Source organism: Neofelis nebulosa, chromosome 6, assembly GCF_028018385.1.
Source record: "Neofelis nebulosa isolate mNeoNeb1 chromosome 6, mNeoNeb1.pri, whole genome shotgun sequence".
Lineage (NCBI taxonomy): Eukaryota > Metazoa > Chordata > Mammalia > Carnivora > Felidae > Neofelis > Neofelis nebulosa.
In genome coordinates, this window is record NC_080787.1 from 37,190,619 (window position 1) to 37,208,426 (window position 17,808).

General features: G+C 56.4%; 1 protein-coding gene across 7 annotated transcripts in view; it reads left to right on the forward strand.

The window, feature by feature from the left end:
- Positions 1-16,837, forward strand: part of ANKS1A (ankyrin repeat and sterile alpha motif domain containing 1A) — a 179,917-nt gene extending 163,080 nt beyond the window's left edge. For 2 of the 7 annotated variants that reach the window (XM_058733645.1, XM_058733649.1), the window contains exons 14-24: positions 3,495-3,593; positions 4,406-4,558; positions 4,671-4,778; positions 6,484-6,648; positions 8,392-8,517; positions 8,742-8,813; positions 8,986-9,072; positions 9,664-9,801; positions 11,290-11,460; positions 11,770-11,868; positions 12,468-13,204. In XM_058733645.1, the coding sequence (XP_058589628.1) occupies positions 3,495-3,593; positions 4,406-4,558; positions 4,671-4,778; positions 6,484-6,648; positions 8,392-8,517; positions 8,742-8,813; positions 8,986-9,072; positions 9,664-9,801; positions 11,290-11,460; positions 11,770-11,868; positions 12,468-12,587 (1,338 nt within the window). In that variant the 3' untranslated portion in view covers positions 12,588-13,204. Of the gene's footprint in view, positions 1-3,494; positions 3,594-4,405; positions 4,559-4,670; positions 4,779-6,483; positions 6,649-8,391; positions 8,518-8,741; positions 8,814-8,985; positions 9,073-9,663; positions 9,802-11,289; positions 11,461-11,769; positions 11,869-12,467; positions 13,206-14,069 lie in introns of those variants that run through there. The other 5 variants (XM_058733646.1, XM_058733648.1, XM_058733644.1 and 2 more) reach the window with 4 other exon arrangements.
- Positions 16,838-17,808: the final 971 nt, after the last annotated feature.

The window sequence follows — 17,808 nt, forward strand, 5'->3', positions numbered from 1 at the left end:
CAGTGCGTGTCCTCACCAGGTGAGGACTCATCGTCAGGCAGAGTCTGGGCAAGAGGCCACCTCTCTCTGCCTTTCCCGTCAGCACACCGTAGATGTGGGCCCAGGGGGACTGCAGGAACTCAGGGTGGTGACTCCTGACTTTGGGGTGACTCAGGAACTGGCCTCAGACCTGGAGAGGGTGGTACCCTTGTCGCACGGAGCCTTCTACAGGCCCACGCCTCCCTGGTGCCCCTGCGAAAGGGTGTGTTCTGTCTGCAGCCTGAGCAGGAGAGCTTCCGGTCTGGCTTCAGAGCTCTCTCCCTGGGCTCTCTTGAGCCTTGGAAGGGGTCCTCTGCGGGGCAAAGGTTTTTGTCACCATGCACGGGCTCGGGGGGGCTACTGTGCCAACATGCACCGTGGCTCAGGCACAAAGGCGAGACCGCCAGGTGAGGGTCTGCATGCGCTGGCCCGAGTTGCTTAAATAGAAATAGAAAGTCCAGAAAGAGTCCCAGAAACACACAAATTTAGGACACAGCAGAGGTCACTTCACATTGGTAGAGAAAAGACAGTTCATTAACGAAATGGACAGCTTGCTGCCTAGGAAAAAAAAATAACTGAATCCTGACTCTTGAACTTCACTTAAAAAAAATTGTAGATTAAAGATTTAATGGTAAAAATGAAACTAAAATTACAGGAAGAAAATATGCAAGAATTGTTTTTAAAAATCTTGAAGAGGGGAGGTCTTTCTCAGCCTGACAGAACTAAGAGAAGCTCTACGGGATATAGGTACAGACCAAAAGATTTCTGCACGAACAAAGCCAACATGAAAGTCAAAAGAGAAGTGACAAACTGGAAAAAACGAATGTCTAACTATTTCCAGATAATAGGTTAATTTCCTTTTATTTATTTATTTTTGAGAGAGAAAAAGCGCTTATCAGGGAGGGGCAGAGAGAGAGGGGAGAGAGAATCCCAAGCAGGCTCCACACTGTCAGCACAGAGCCCAACGTAGGGCTTGAACCCACGAACCGTGAGATTATGACCTGAACCCAGGTAGGATGCTTAACCGACTGAGCCATTCAGATGCCCTGATTTCCTTAGTTTTTAATGTATTTCTACAAATCAAGTACAGAAAAGATCAGTACCTCCAGAGATAAACACCCAAAGATATAAAGGGATAATTGCTGGAAAAGGAGCTATGGATGTCCCCCACACATGTGGCCCCAGAGCGTATGGACAAGACAGCTGGGCTGAATCCTGGCTCCATACTTACATATGTGTGACCCTGCAAGTTGTTCATGCTCTCTAGGCTCAGCCTCCTGAGCTGTAAAGTGGGGGTAACGATAGTCCCTTTTATTAAATGGGTCACCAAGTCTAAAGCCTGTAGAACATGGAGTGGGGCAGGAATCACAATGTAAATACCTGATAGATAAGGAGCGCCTAGGGTGGCTCGGCTGGCTGAGCATCCAGCCATTGGTTTCAGCTCAGGTCATGATCCCAGCGTCGTGGAATCAAGCCCTACCTCGGGATCCGCGCTGAGCAGAGAACCTGCTTAAGATTCTCTTTCTCTCTCTCCCCCTCACACACGCACACGTGCTCTCTCTCGCTCAAGTAAAAAATAAAAATAAATAAATACTTGACAAAACCTGAAAAGGTGCTGGAGCTTCCCCTGTGAGTGGGATGCTTTTACAGTAGGAAGTGTGCAGTGATAAGCCATTTCTCTGCAATTGTTGCTGACAGTGACAAATCTAGCACTCGTGTCATTGATGGGAGTATAAATGTGTGTTAGACTTCCAAACACACATATCCTTTGACCAAGCAGTCTCTCTTGATAACTATCCCAGAAATGATGCACATATGGGGGTATTCATGCAGTACTATTTGTAAAAGCTGGAATTGGAAAGAGTCATCGTGCAGCAGGGACCTAGTTAAATAACTTATAATATGTCCCTAACCTGGATGATCATGCGGCTTTTAAAAAAAGAGGCAGGTCTAAATATCCTGATGTGAAGCAGTCTCCTGTATACCTGTAAAACGTACCTCGTTTTATTGTGCTCCGCTTTATTGCACTTGGAAGATCCTGCATTTTTTACAAACGGAAGAAGGTTTGTGGTAACCCTGTGTCGATCAAGTCTGTCAGTGCCATGTTTCCAACAGCATTTGCTCACTTGGTGTGTCTGTGTCATATTTTGGCAATTCTTGCAATATTCCAAATTTTTTCTTTATTATTATTTTACGGTGATCTGTGATCAGTGATTGTAACTCACTGAAAGCTCAGATGATGGTTAACATTTTTTTTAGCAGTTCTTTGTAATAAAGGTATGTACGTTTTTTAGACATAATGCTATTGTATACTTAATAGACGATATAGCATAGTAAACATAACTTTGGTATGCCCTGAGAAACCAAAACATTCACTTTACTCACTTTATTGCTGTGGTCTGCAACCAAACACATGAGATCTCTGAGGTATGCCTGTATATTAAATAGTAAGAGTAAGGTGTTGAACAAGATGTACAAGAATTCTGTTTGTGAGAGAAGGAAACTGGCCTCAGAGGGACATCCAGAAAAGTGGTACCAGTTGCCTCTGTGTTGGGGGGGGGGGGGGATGCTGTGGCTGAAGGTGGGGCAGAATGCGTGAGTTTTCATTGGTCATAATCTGAAAAAACTTACCTGATGACGCTACTGTGAGGCATAAAGCCTCATCATAGAGGTTGGGGACAGGGAGCAGCCAGGTCTTAGCCCCACCGCCAGATGTGTGGCCTCGGCAAGTTCCTGACCTCCCTGCCTCCTTTTCTGCATCCTTAACACGAGGATGAAAAGGATCCACCGCACAGGGGCGTGAGTGTGAACCGGTGTGTCCGGGTCACAAGCTCTGGGGCCTGTCATCTAGCAGGCACGTGCACAGTGAGTGCCAGACCTCCCTCTCCTCCCCGTCAGGGGTCAGGTTCATGGCCCAACTCTGGCACCCCCCCAGCTCCCGGGGCCAGAAGACTTTCTCTGACATCTCTCCGCTTTGAGACTCCTCTCCTCCCTGGGTTGAGGCTGGTTCCTTGGCTGACCACCTGACGTGGCTGTCGCAGCCTTCGAGTTAGGAAAGCATGTCTGTGAGGAAGCTTGGGCTAGTCCACCTGCCCATCACCTCGGATGGTTGTGGAACCCGCCCCGGGGAAGCACGTGGACACAGAGTGGGGCCAGGGCTGTGCCTGGGCCTGGACATGCCGGACCCCGCCCCGGGTTCGGCTGTGGCCCCCGTCACTGCCCTGTGCACATTCGGAGCCCCGGCGCTGCCCAGCCCGCCGAGGGGCCGCTCAGGCGGGAGTGGGCCGTCTGGGCAGACTTGTGTGCTGTGCACCTCGGACTCCTGCCTACACAAGACTCTTGCTGCCTGGCCCGGCCTCCCTGGGGAGCTCGGGGTCTCCGTCCCTCTCAGCGCTCGTGCTAGAGGAGGGGCCACGCAAGGCTGCCGTCAGCCACCTGTTCACGAGGACACTCACGTGAACCTCTTCTGCTTCCAGGGGCCTAACGTGATGGAAGAGCAAGACCTGCGGGAGATTGGCATCAGTGACCCACAGCACCGGCGGAAGCTGCTCCAGGCGGCACGGTCCCTGCCCAAGGTGACCGCTGACAGCTCGGTGGCCTCGGCCTGTGCCGAGACAGGGCCCTGTCCCCGACGCCACCTGGACCCAGAATAGGGAAGGAGCTTGGCTCCAGGGCACGCAGATCGCCACAGGCTGTCTGTCTCTCATCTCGAGGGACACGGCGGGCAGCACAGAGGCCTGTTTACTTTCTTGCCAAGTCCTGGGGCCCGGAGACTCAGCAGAGACTAAGGACAGTTGGGGACCCGGTACAGGCTCTGGGAGGAGGCTCCAGACCCCTGCCCAGCACAGGAGCTGGGCCACAGGTTTGGCCTGTCACCTGGAGCCTCTTGGGGTCTTTCCTGACTCACCGGAGACCAGGCCAGCCTGCACCGACCCCTGACGTCAGCCCCTCCCCAGGAAAGGCAGAGGGGTGCTCAGGGCAGCAGGGGAGGCAGTTTTTCCCTGGGGGAGCCAGGGGCTGGTAGGCCCAAGCCTCTCCCCCTCGACTATGGTGGTGCTAAGTCCAGGGTACCCAGAGCTGGGGAAGCATGAACAAGTCCCAGCAGTGGGGCCAGTGCCTACTTCACAGGAACATACCATGTTGTCCCACCAAGTCTGTGACCTTGTCATAGCTCAGTGGGAACCCCTCTGCAAACCTTTCTCCCATCGAGCTGTATCCACTAGGGCCGTCTTCCCCAACCCTGGAATGCTCCGGTGACCCCAGATGGGGGAGCCGGGACCAGAGCAGTGGTACAAAGGGCTGTGTGAAGGGAGGAGACTCTGGTCCTCTGGACTTTTGTCCCATGAGTGCTGAGATGTCAGTCCTACTGCCCCTTCTTGCCCCACAGGTGAAAGCTCTGGGCTATGACGGCAACAGCCCCCCATCAGTGCCCTCCTGGCTGGACTCCCTCGGTCTGCAGGACTACGTCCATTCCTTCCTGTCGAGTGGCTACAGTTCCATTGACACTGTGAAAAACCTCTGGGAACTGGAGCTTGTCAACGTGAGTGTAGCCTCTGCTCAGGCCAGACCTGACCCACGAGGGTGCGGCCTGGGGCTGGGAGGAGAGCTGCGGGCGCAGGTGTGGCCTGACCCCTCCTCTCACCCCTGCCCAGGTCCTGAAAGTCCACCTGCTCGGCCATCGCAAGCGCATCATCGCCTCCCTCGCAGACAGGCCCTATGAGGAGCCACCCCAGAAGCCCCCGCGGTTTTCCCAGCTGAGAGTGAGTTGGGGAGGGGTGGAAAGGGATCAGTGGGTGTTCTTCATATTGCTAGGAATTAAAGAGAATTCTTGAGAGATTCTTTAGAGACACTCTGATCTCTATAGTAGGGGAGTGAACGATCCTTCCCCTCTTGTTGTTGGACCAGTTCTGCCCCTGGGCCCAAGGAGCACAGAGCAGGAGTTGTTGGGCTGGTCATTTATCAATTACATGCCTCCCATCTACATCAGAAGCTTGACGGGACCTATAATAAAGGATTCTGTTTAAATATATGTAGAAAGTAAAATGTTAGAAAAAGTAGCAAAGCAAATATCGAAATCCCAGCAGCTGCTGGTGACAGAGCCAGTGGGGCAGGCAGGGGGCAGGAGGAGCCCCCTTTCCAGCAGTCTGACGTGAACCTGAAACAAGGCTTGAAATCCACAGCGGGACCTGTGCCCTCCCCAAGTCTTTGGAAGGAAAATCCCTGCACTTGGGGTGGGCTAGAGAACCTGTGGTTTTATTTATTTTTTTAATAAATTGTTTTTAATGTTTACTTATTTTGAGAGAGAGAGAGAGAGAGAGAGAGAGAGAGCGCGCACAAGCAGGAGGACAGAGAGAGAGGGAGACACAGAATCTGAAGCAGGCTCCGGGCTCTGAGCTGTCAGCACAGAGCCTGATGAACGGCTCGAACTCACGAACAGTGAGATCATGACCTGAGCTGAAGTCAGATACTTAACCGACTGAGCCACCCAGGCGCCCCTGATTTTATTTATTTTTAAATGTTTGCTTATTCTGAAAGAAAGAGCTCGCGGGCACACCCATGTGAGCACAAGCAGGAGAGGGGCCGAGAGAGAGAATCTCAAGCAGGCTCCACACTCAGAAGCAGTGCCTGACAAAGAGCTCGATCCCATGTCCCTAGGATCATGACCTGAGCCCAAACCAAGAGCCACCCAGGTGTCCTGAGAACTTGTGGTTTTAAAATCCTCATGGATGCTTTGTGCTGAAGCCAGATAATCCCTGACTGCAGGTTAGACTCTGAGGGCCCACGCTGAGGTCTGGGACAGGCTCTGTTCCCAGACCTGTGAGACTGAGCCCCTGACGAGCACTGGGCCCCGAGCAGGGCCCTCCGAGCCTCAGCCCATGGACGGCAGCCTCATGGCGTGGGCGTTACACAGGAGACCGGCCTGAGGAGCAATGCACAGCTGACATTCAGTCGTGAAGACCTGAGGAGACAGGGGCTCAGGGTGCTGACTGGCAGCGCTGTGTATTTTCTCAAAAAGAGCTTTGGATTTGGCCACGGGCCCCCAGAGATCTTCAGTGAATTGTGACCGATGATTCCATCTTTGCCGAATATCAAAGTGGCTTCCCAGCCCTGTAACCATCCCTTTCCCCGTGTGGCTTCAGGCCAAGGAGGGTGCAAGTGAACTGGGGGTGCCCCCGGTGGCTGCTTGCCCGCCCTGCTTGTCGCCAGGGCTTCTTGACTCCGGGAAGAATTTGGTTGGTTTGACTGTACCTGGGCTGGGCCCAGAGGCGAGGTTCCCCACCGGCTCCTGGCCCGGCGTGCCATCTGTTTGGTGCCTGCTTGGTGTTGGTCCTTAGCTTAATGCTCGTTCTGACGGGTACACCTGCCCACGTGGGGCCCTAACCAGCCCCAGGACTGGCTGACACCTCCAGTCTAGGGACTGATCTGATGGGTTCCAAGGTTTACCTGGGTTTCTCTCCGCTGCAGTGCCAGGACTTGCTCTCCCAGACATCATCCCCGCTGAGCCAGAATGACTCCTGCACTGGCCGCTCCGCTGACCTGCTGCTGCCTCCTGGGGACACGGGCAGGAGGCGGCATGACAGTCTTCATGACCCTGCGGCACCTTCTCGAGCGGAGCGCTTCAGAATCCAGGTGGGGCAGGAGGGGAGCTGTGAACGGGGGTCCCCAGACCCCTCCACTGCCCCTGTGTCCCGCGTCAGCAGCAGGAGGAGGACCCCGCCTCCTCCCCCTCAGCCCCACCCAGACTGTGTCTGACGTCCAGCCCCGAGACTCCTCGGCTGTGACCACCTGGCTGTGGTCAGCTGTCACTGCCAGGGCCTTTCCTGTATCTAATGTGGCCTCAGAAGTTCAGATCCACTGTCTCCTCTTTGACTACAGCCTCTCCCTTCCAGCCCCTCAGGCTACCGGCCCTGTTTCTCCGCCTCTTGGCCGCTTCTTGGCCCCCTCTTGCTTGTCCTGCCTGTACCCCAGAACTGCTTTCTCCCCTCCTCATCTCCACACCCTGCACCCTGCCTGCCCAGCAGAACTGCAGCCTGGGTCAGACCCTGTTCTTCCTGCTACATTTCTGCAGCCTGGTGTTGGGCGCAGCTGGGAGACACATGTGGCTGTGCCATCTACTCTCACAGACCCACCAGCCGCTGCTGGGCCCTAGGCCGCCCTGAAGCCCTTGCCCTAGGTTGGCCCCATCCTGCACTCCTCGCTCGCGTCTGACAGGGCATCGCGTTCAGGGCTCCCAGATGTATTCAGGCCCCACCTGTCCGGCTTCCTGCCTTACACAGATTCCAGGCTTTGTCTCTTATCCCCCACCTTGGCCTGCTGGTCACAAGATTGACAGGTGTCCCTCATCCCCTCTCACCCGACACCCGCCACCCCCCATCCCCCACCGCTAAGGTGAACTTGAAGTTCACTGCTTTTTCCTCTCTCCCTTTTTTTTTAAGGTTTTATGGAGGGAGGGAGGGAGGGAGGGAGAGAGAGAGAGAGAGAGAGAGAGAGAGAGAAAGAGAGAGAGAACACAGCAGGGAGGGGCAGAGAGAGAGGGAGAGAGGGAGAATCCCAAGCAGGCTCCGTGCTGTCACACAGAGCCCAACATTGGGCTCGATCTCATGAACAGTGAGATCATGACCTGAGCCAAAATCCAGAGTCGGATACTTAACTGCCTGAGCCACCCGGGCGTCCCTGCTTTTTTTCTCTTGCTCATACTTCTCCTCTCCAGCACCTGCGGATTTCCTTCACCTTTCACCAGCACAGCCATGACTTTGACGAGATTGGAAAAGCATGTTGTCCAAAAGTTTTAGTTACTCCATATGAGGAGACTTCTGCACAGTGCTGGGAATGGAGGTCGTAAATGTTTCCTAAATTTCTTCCCGCCTCCCCACTTCTACCAGTGCCCTGGTAGAAGGACCCCGTCACCTAGCACCTGGATTTCAGTGGCCTCCTACCCTCTCCCCCACCCCAGCTTCCACCTCAGGGAACACTACAGAAGGTCTCCCTAGCACTGGATACTTGCCCACCCCAGAATCACGTGGGGTGATCCCTGACTTGGATGTGAGGCTCCCAGGGACCTGGCTCCTGCTCCCCATCCTTCATGCTTTGTGCTTGTTTTCTCCTCTCTGGTTTTAGTCATATCCCGTCTCCACCTCAAAGCCTTCCTGACTGAGCCTGCTCTCAGGTGGCTTAGGTCCTGCATCTCTGGTGGGGATGGGCCTCACCTTCGCCACAGTGCCTCTGCATGGCTTGTCTGTCCCCTGCCCTCCCCACCTGCTCTCGAACCCCTTGTGGCTGGCTTCTTTGCCCTTGGGTGGGCTGGAGCTCGCAGAGAGCCCATGAGTTCCTCTGGAGTGGGCAAGCAGACCTGTGACCCTGCGTGTTCTCCAGGAAGAGCACCGCGAGGCCAAGCTGACCCTTCGACCCCCCAGCCTGGCCGCCCCCTATGCCCCTGTGCAGAGTTGGCAGCACCAGCCGGAGAAACTCATCTTCGAGTCCTGCGGTTATGAAGCTAATGTGAGTTGCCCCTGCTGCCCATCTCTCCTGGCCGGGACCAGGGCTCCAGTGCTGTTCTGTACATCTCAGACGCCCCCAGCACCTAGGGAGAAGGGGGGCCTCCCAGCTAGGATGGGGGAAGGGAGTTGGGAGAGGAAACCCTTTGGCTCTGGTCCCAAATTGGTTGGGTCGCCCTGCATGATAACACAGGACTTCCTAAGCCCAGTTACTGCCTGCTCCTTCAGTATCTGGGCTCCATGTTGATCAAAGATCTTCGAGGGACAGAATCCACCCAAGACGCCTGTGCCAAGATGCGGGTAGGTTGTCCGGGGCGGGGGGGTGGGAGGGGGCCGGCTGGGATAGGAGGCATCAATTTGCAGCCACCTGGGCCCTCCCACGCTGTGTACAGGGGGAGGCCGGGGCCTGCGGGATCCAAGGGGCTTGGCCTTGAGAAGGGACATTCACAGGACAACTCCTTGTTTCGCATAGAAATCCACCGAACACATGAAGAAGATCCCCACCATCATTTTGTCCATCACGTACAAAGGTGTCAAGTTCATCGATGCCTCCAACAAGGTGTGCTTCTCACAAACACTATTGGCGGGAGGGGACCCCTCCCCCCATGCCTCACCCCGCCACGAGCTGGGCGTCATACCTAGGGTGTCCCCAGCCCTGTTTATTTCTCTTCATTGCTGCCACCTCGCCCAGATGCTTGCCACTCGGCTGCCACACATCCTGATCCCAGGACCCTGCCCTCGTGACAGGCGACTATTGTCTTCCTCAGCATGGGTCCTGTGGGCCTCTTACCTGTTCACGGGCCCTTCACGGTGTGATTCTCTTCATGAGCAAAGGGCTCCCCCGACACCCCGCACTTGGAACCCCACCCTCCTGAAACCCTCCCCGCCTTGCCCCCGCCCTGGGCTGGAGAGCTGGTGGTCAGATGTGAACATTTTACTCCCTCGGTTACTGTGATCACAGGTGGAAACCTCTAAACCTAAGTCAGGTGAGGTTAGACACTGTCCCCACCCCCACCAAACAAATCGGAGAGAGAAGTAGTGGCATATTCGGCTACACCCCGGGCAGGGACAGAGAAAGGTGGGTGACATAAAGGGGCTGAGGTGTGCCTCAGGGGGCGGGAGAATTCCAGACCCTGCTTTCCCCCGGCAGAACGTCATCGCGGAGCATGAGATCCGGAACATTTCCTGTGCGGCCCAGGACCCAGAGGACCTCTGTACCTTTGCCTACATCACCAAGGACCTGCAGACCAGCCACCACTATTGCCATGTTTTCAGCACGGTGGATGTGGTGGGTGGAGTCCCACCCCTGGGCACGGCCGGAGGGGGCCTGCATCCAGATGGCCTCAGTGCAGTGCTGTCCTGGTGCATGGGTGACACTTAGGAAATGTTTTGGTTCCGAATGAGGCCCCGGGAGCCATCCAGTCCAGTCCCTTTTATACAGTGAGGAGACTGAAGCACACAGAATGAGAGGCGCATCCAGGGTTCCAGTGACCAGGCTTTTCCCACTTCTCCCCAGGTGTTTCTTAGGTCAGCCAAGGTCTCCCCCAGGCTCTTTGTCAACCCACCACCCTATCCTCTATCAGCAGTCTCCCTGAAACGTCCTCTGTCTCCCTCTTGGGGGCAGCAGTGCCCTCCTGGCATGGCCGTAGGCTTCCTTCTCCCAGATTCATGCCCAGGCTGGGCTCTGGTGCCCAGGGACAGCGATGCAGCAGGGACTCCCTCTGCCCGGAGACAAGGCCCCCGGCCCTCTCCTCATCCCCCGTCTTCTGTCCAGATCCCTGCCGTCCTTGGGGAGAGCAGCTGGTTCGCAAGTCTCTGAGGCTTCTGGAACACAGACGGCTAGGCATCCTCAGCTCTGGGACCTCAGTGCTTGCTCCCGGCCTGGCATGAGACTCGGGGCTCTGCCGCTTGCTGGCTGTGCAGTCTTAGAAGTTCCCTCTCCCCGGCTCCTCATCCCAAAAGGGGCTATAATGTGACCGGCTTCATGGGGTTGTCTTGAAGGTTAAGCGAGCTCATCTACCCCATACTCGTAGTTCCTGGCACTTCCCCTGTAGCTCACATTTTCCACATCCAGTCATTTCTGCCGTAACACAACATACGTGCTTCTAACAATCAACATGCTACATAAAGTCACACAGTAAACACCAGGGTTTGGGGAGGATCGAACTGGGGACACAACACTCAGAAACTTTATCAGTGACACACTAGAAAAGATAGGAACCTAATAAAAACACCGGCACCGCTTTGTTCATATTAAGTGGTTAAGGCATACATAGGTGTCACAGCAGGACCCTACCTTGAGAAGGACCTAAAGTTGGCCGCCCCCGGCGGCCCATTTGCCAGGGGAAAAGAAGGCAGAGAGATGGAAAGAGAGACACCCGGATGGAGGGACAGGGTGCAAGGAGGGTGCGGAGCAGCACAGACAGGTGGTGAGGTGGCAGGCCCCGGGGTCTCCGGGGAAAGCTGAGACGCCGGGTGGAGACGGCGCGGCTGGGCCTGACTGGCAGGCCAGCTGGGTGCGGGCTTGGTCCCCTAGTGTTTACAAAGTCCTGCTTGAGGAAACAAGACGTGTGTGATGCTCAGATTGTTCCCCAGCGTCATCAGTCACTTTGGGACAGATTTGTGTTTTCAAGCCCGGTGTTCTGAATTGGCCGAACCCTAACCTGTTCAGGGGTCACCTACGCTCAGGGCTGTGAGGCCGGGGCAGGGGTTCGAGCAAACGGATGAGGTGGCTCTTCAGTCTCGTGTGCTAAAGTCACGCTCTGTCTCCTCCCAGAATCTGACCTACGAGATCATCCTGACGCTGGGGCAGGCGTTCGAAGTGGCCTACCAGCTGGCCCTGCAGGCCCAAAAGTCCAGGCCGATGGGGGCCTCCGCTGCCGAGACGGTTGAAACAAAGTCTTCCAAACCGGTGCCTAAGCCTCGGGTCGGCATGAGGAAGTCAGCAGTACGTGGACCGCGGCCGCCAAGAACCCCCCTCCCCGGGATTCGAGGGCTTGGGTGGAGGGGGCTCCAGGAGGGTCTTCTCATGCTGCGGCCGGCCAGCCGGCCGGCCCCTTGGGGAAGCACCGTTATTTCCTCTCACGGGAGGTGGACAGCTGTCCACCCCCTCCCCCCCACGGGCTTCTGTCCCCTCCCTTGCCAGGCACCACCAGGGCCCAGCCGGTGGCCGGCGTGGGGCTGCAGAGAGCGTGGCCCGCAGCGAGCCCCCAGTAACGTCACCCTGTGTCTGTGTCTGCTTTGCTCTGCGCCCCAGGTGCCGCTGCCCCCCGATAGTCGCTGTTGTTACTGTCACACCTGCACCACCCATCGTCCTTCTTACCTACCGCTGCCGTCTGTTAGTCCTGGAGTCAAGGTCTTTACAGCTCCTGCTGTCTGTGTGTCAGTCTCCCCGAAGTGACCGTGAGCTCTCTGAGACACTAGTGGCCTCCCCCTCTCTGCCTGCGTGACATTCTTTCCTGAGCTCCCCCCGCTCCCCGCCATCCCTGTCTGTGCTTTAGCTCTCTGTTTCTCTGTGTGTCCTCTCTCCAGAGGGGCGCTCCAATGGGGCGCCCATTGTGGTCTTGCCCAGGGTGCGCTCTCTGGTCCCGCCTGAGGCTTGGAATTTCCCAGCCCCTCGCCCCCCTTCCTGTCACCCTCAACAGATTTGGGGCTTCGAGCACCACGCTCAGGTCAGGCAAGGCTCCTTTACCTGAGCAGCTCTGAGAAAGCCAGGGGAGAAGTCCCTGAAGAGGCCTGGAGGTGGCCCTCCCATGATGCTCCAGGGAGGGTGCTGCTTCTGCCACCCTAGCCCCAGGGAGCTTGCTCTTCAAGGAGAACAGGGGCTGCCCCTCGTGTCCCTCATGCTGGCACGACGCCAGCGTGGCCCGGGCGGGGGGGAAGGACAGCTGGGCCCTGTTGCCCCCTGGCCGGGTACAGCGCGCCATCTGACCCCTCGCCTTTCTTCCTTGGCAGCTGGAACCGCCCGACACGGACCCAGATGCCCAGTCCCATGCCAGTGTCTCCTGGGTTGTGGACCCTAAACCAGACTCTAAGCGGAGCCTCAGCACCAAGTATGAGACCACTATCTTCTAACCGCCCACCCCCTGTCTCCACTAGTCTCACTGTGCCTTGCCATCCGACCTCTGCTCTTCTCAGCTCTCCTTCCGGCTGCCCACCCCCGGTGGGCCCTGCTCTCCTCCCGGGCGGCAGCTCTAGACACTGCACACTCACAGCTCGTACCCAACACCACCGGACACTGTGAAGTCCCCCCTTGGGCGAGGACGGCTCGGTGGGGGAGGGGGTGAGTTGCCTTTGAGGTGGGCACCAGGAGGGCTCAGGGGGCCCTGTGGCACCCAGGAAGCCTCAGCGGGCGGGCACTGTGAATCCTGAGGGGCGGGCGGTCTTCGAGCAGAGTCCAGACAGCACCCTCTGACTAGGCCGGGCGCTCCATCCGCCCTCCTCTCCTGTCTTCCGTGCTGAACCACAGCCGGGAGCCGCTGCCGGGAGTGAACTGTCCTTTTGCACCTTTCCTGACACAACCAGCCACTGTGACCACCTGGTGCCAGAATCCCCTCGCACTCTGCTCACGGCTGGCCTGCGGCCCTGTCCCTCTCTCCTCTGCCGTAAGGTGCTGGTCTCCCTCCAGCGAGAGCCTGAGCTCGGCGATGTGTCTTGACTATTGTCAGACTGCGTTCTGTGAGGGCCAAGGTCCTCGGGCACATGCCTGACTCCACAGCATGGAGCTCTGAGCATCTGAACACCCGCGGGCCAGCTTCCCTCGGCAGGTCTCTGGGTCCCGATGAGTCTTCCGCTCCGAGGAACGGGATGGCATATATGTGGTCGGCCCCTCGTGTCTTCACCAGTGAGTCACAAGGCCGGCCCTGGAGTCTAGCTCACCGAGGAGGAAGGCCTTTCTGTAGGACCTGGCAAGAGGGAGGCCTGTGCCCTGCACACACGGTGCACCTTCTTCCCTCACAGAACAGAGCCGCTCAAGGACAGGGGCCTGGACCGAGCCGCTCCCATTGTCATCCAGGGGCTGACACTTCTCCACAGTGTGGGGGTCAGAGCTAGTCAGCCGTCACCTGGTCCTTCCCCGTTCGGCCACCCGCAGCCTCTCGACTCCTCCGAGGGGGTAGGCTGTGCGGTCTGTTCAGCAGCAGCGGCTGGGATCCTGGAGCCGAGGCTTTGAAGAAGCCCCGCCTTGTCTGGTGAGGGCAGATCAGCTCAGATGGCAGGAGACGGGAAGGCCGCAGTTCCGGGAGGAAGCAGTGCAAACGTAGGCTAGTCCGGTAGAGAAGCCAGGAGGCGACAGCGATTATTTTAGAGCTGAAGCCCAAGTCGATACACCGGGGTGGGTGCCTGTGCCGGCCTGCCTGTGCTTGTGCCTTCCTGAGCAGACGTGCTGAGCCGGAGACGGCCGTGGGCCACGGGCACTCGGAACAGCCACGAGGGCGCCCAGGGGAGGCTGTGAGGGACCTTCTGCTCTGCTTCCATGTTTCCTTTCAGTTTCCTCCACCTTGTGCAGGCCCCTTTGGTTAACCCTCTCCTCCCCCCGTTGTGTTTGCTTCTGCCAAGCTGAGCCACCGAAGGAGCCAACTGTGCCACGGAAACACAGACGTGGGGAGCACAGGCTCCCGCCGCCGCCACCGCCGTGTCACCTGCGCTTTGAGGACCCAGGCCCAGCCTCTGCCTGTAGCAGCTCCTCGGGGCTGCTCGGCCTGGACCTGCCACCACCAGGTCTCACAGAGCGAGCTGCACTCCAGGCCTCAAGCAGATGAGACTGGAACTCCAGAGAGTCAAGAAGTGACTTGTCCAGAAGATGTTTTTTAATAGAAAAAAATTTTCTATAAAATGGATTTTTAAGACTTGGCTCAAACCTCTAGGTTAAACTGCCGATCTTTAGAGAAATGGCCATCAGATCAGAGGACAGGGGACCTGAGATTGGCTAAAAGGCCAGTCTGTGCAGGCTTCTGTCCTCGGGACGGGACCTTGGTGTGGTCCGGTAGGGTGAAGAGAAGGCAATGGCCCATGGGTGAATTGAAAGCAGGCACAAGTGGGCAAAATTGAGTAGGTCTGTTAGAGTCCACTTTTCAAACCCAGCCGAGCTAGTTGCCATTCCTTATGAACTGCACGACTTCTTGTCCCGTCTAGAGCCGGACACAGCCTCAGCAGTGAAAACACAGCCTTAGGGGTACCCGGCAAAAGGAAAGACTTCCAGTCCGTTTCTGGGGTTCCAAATGTGAAGGCCCAGGGGCCAGACGGAGCTGAGCGAGCAGCCCCTGGTGCCACGAAGTCTGAGCCAGCGCCCGGAGCTCTGGGCCGCTCCCCAGCCTCTGACCTGGCGGTGGTCAGAGCGCCGGCCCACACGCTCTCTGGCGACCTCAGACTGCCTGAGTTCAGTTGGAGAGAAGAAGCAGCTTTGTTTTGGGCATTAATGGGTAGGTCAGCTAAGACTGCTGCCTGCCAATTTGTGATTTGTCTAATTGGGTCTGTGTGATTAGGACTCACTTTGATTCTCTGAATTATTGGTTCAACTGTTGTATTTCAGCTGCTGGATTCATCCCTGGCTCTAAGTGTGGAGAAGGCTATATTTAGCCTTCTTGGGTGACAGTCAACTTGATTCTCCCCCAGCGTGGCCTTCAGGGCAGGCTGGGGTCCTGGTGCAGCACTGCCACTTAAGCCCTCCTGCTGGCTTGCTTTGCTTTTTAATTTGGAATCTCGCTCTGTGCTCCTCAAGTGGTGAAGGGAATGGGGAGGGGGGTGGGGGGGACAGGGCGGTTCCTGTGAGGCTGAGGCAGGGCCAGGTCAGCTGCTTGCCCAGTACCTTCCAGAGTAGGGAGCGGAGAGGAGCCTTTTCTCCTGCCGGTGATTCAGCAGACCTCACGCTCTGCTGGCGCGGTGCAGGCCGCTCCCGGGACCGACATTCCAGGTTCGGTGGCACTTCTTTCCCAGTGAAGGTTGTGAATTGAAATTCTCTGCTGGTTCTGTGCAGGGAGAGTGCTCTTGGGCACACTCACAACCCCTGTGGTTGGCCAGAAACGGAAAGCCCGGCCCCGTCCTCCTGCTGACTTGCTCTCTGCCCGCCACCGCAGGCCCCGCCAGTCCCCTCCTCTCTGGAGCAGAGGCGGGTAACACCCCACTTTCCGGTACTAAACAAGGACCTCAACACCCGGACGCTTGGCTTCACTTCCCACTTCTTCCGAGGCCCGTGAGCTTCCCATCGGCGGCCGCCATGCGATGTCCCGCCCGCCCCTGCCGGCCTCGAGCCTCTGACGGAGGAAACCCAAGGGCCGTGCTAGTGCCGGCACCCTCGCCTCCACCCGTGGACGGCCTGGCCTCCCCCAGTGCGCCTCCCGTGCGGGAGGCCCCAAAAGAAAACTGTGTAGACACTACGATGAGCTGCTCAAGCTTTTTGTTTTTAAATCCTCTGTAGGTGTTTCCTCCCCTTGAAGCTGCTATATCCTTATTTATTCAGGGTGTTGTCATGTTGGAAAGCCTTGGCTAGTCTGCTCCGGCGCTGGGTTTCGTTCTGAGATGGGTTTCTTTCTGAATAGTCAAGAAGGGTAGGGACTGGATCTTTCTTTCCTTCTTACTTTTCCTGTGGGGCAGGTGCTCTTCCTTCCCTAGAAAGGGATAGTGTAACTTTAAGGACAGGCTTCAAGCGGAAAAGCCCCTGCTTCTGCACTTCTCTGAGTCTCGCTGTGTTTTCTGAGCTGTGCAGGAGCCCTTTCAGGCAGGACTGGAAATGGAGTCAGTACCTGGCACCGGCCTCAGGTTCTCTGCTTGCTTCTTTCTCTCTTGCCAGCTGGCTGCTCTGAGCAGTAGGACCCCCTGACAGGCTCTGTATTTGCAAATGCTCCACATCCCTCTCTGGTCTGTAGCACCGGATTCTAGAGGGAGTCCCTGAGAAGCTTCTGGCTGAGCAGGCAGCAAACATAGTTGCAGTCGTTACATTAGAAAGCTAGTCTGACCTCGGTCTGTTTCCGAAATGCCCAGACCTGCAGAATGACTGTCAGATGCAGTTCACAAAAGTGTTGTTGCTAATGGTGTGGCAATGGGACTGAATTGTAATAAAAATGTTATTTAATCTTTGTCTCTGTATTTTGATACTTGAATGAATTCCCCTTTTATTTTACTGTACATATAATTGTTAATCTGATTTTGTCCGAATTACGAGCATCTTGTGGTACCAAACATAACCGATCTGTGCAACAACATAGACTGACCTCACTACATGAGAGAGAGTGTAAATATCCCTGGGCTTCCAGCTTTGGTTTTGTTATTTTCATAACTGTACAACTTAGAACAGACTGAATTAATAAAGGAGAAGCAACATGAAACCAGCCTTACTTTTGGGGAGTTTTTGAACTGGAAATCTTCTTGATTGTTTTCTGGCAGGGCAGCACAGGCCGTCCGCCGGCTCGGGGCGGGGGGGGGGGGGGGGGCGCGCGGAGGGAGGGGGGTCAAGCATCCCACCGTGTGGGTGCGGGGACTCCGCTCTGGCTAGCGTGCCTCAGCGGGAGGCTGCCAAGGATCACCCGTTGTAGTTGGCCCTGTTGAGCTGCCAGGCCTCTGTGACTCACCTTCCCTCCTTAGAACAGCTCCTCTGAAGCAGGGGCCGCATTCTGGTTATCGCCACAGCTCCGGCGTCCTTGTCTGGGCCTGTCAACCCACAAGCGTTTATTGAATGTCTGTACAGGACCGTGTTGGAGGATCCTGAGCCCTGGACCAGACGTGTCTCCCTCAAGGAACTTAGTTTTAGACAAAAACTAGCTACCAGCCCAAGCCACACTGGATGGTCCCTTGAGCGTCCGAAAGGAGGACTGCTTTCAGAGCTGGGGGCGGGGGGATGGGGACAGGGAAGGAGGGGCCAGCACCTGGGTTGGTATTTAAAGGGGAGGGTTTAGAAAGGCACACACTGCACTAATAACCTCTTCGCTGACAGCATCTATATTCCAGACCCCGCTAGCAGCTTTCTAGGCACCCATCTCATTAGCCCTCACACCTTTCTGAAGCAACCGAGGCTCAGAAAGATGACAGTACTTCCCAGGGCCAGCTGGAGAGGACCTCAGGACCATCTAGTCCAGTAGCTTTAGGCGTCCTCAGAGCCTCTGGTCCCACGCCTGCTTGCACCCAAGCCGCCTAGCAAAGAGTTTCTGTGAAATACTCCATTTGTCAAAAGGCTTTAAAAGAGACAATCACAGGGATGCCGGAGTGGATCAGTCGCTTAAGCATCCGACTTCGGCTCAGGTCATGAACTCACGCTTTGTGAGTTTGAGCCCAGAGTGGGGCTCTGTACTGACAGCTCAGAGCC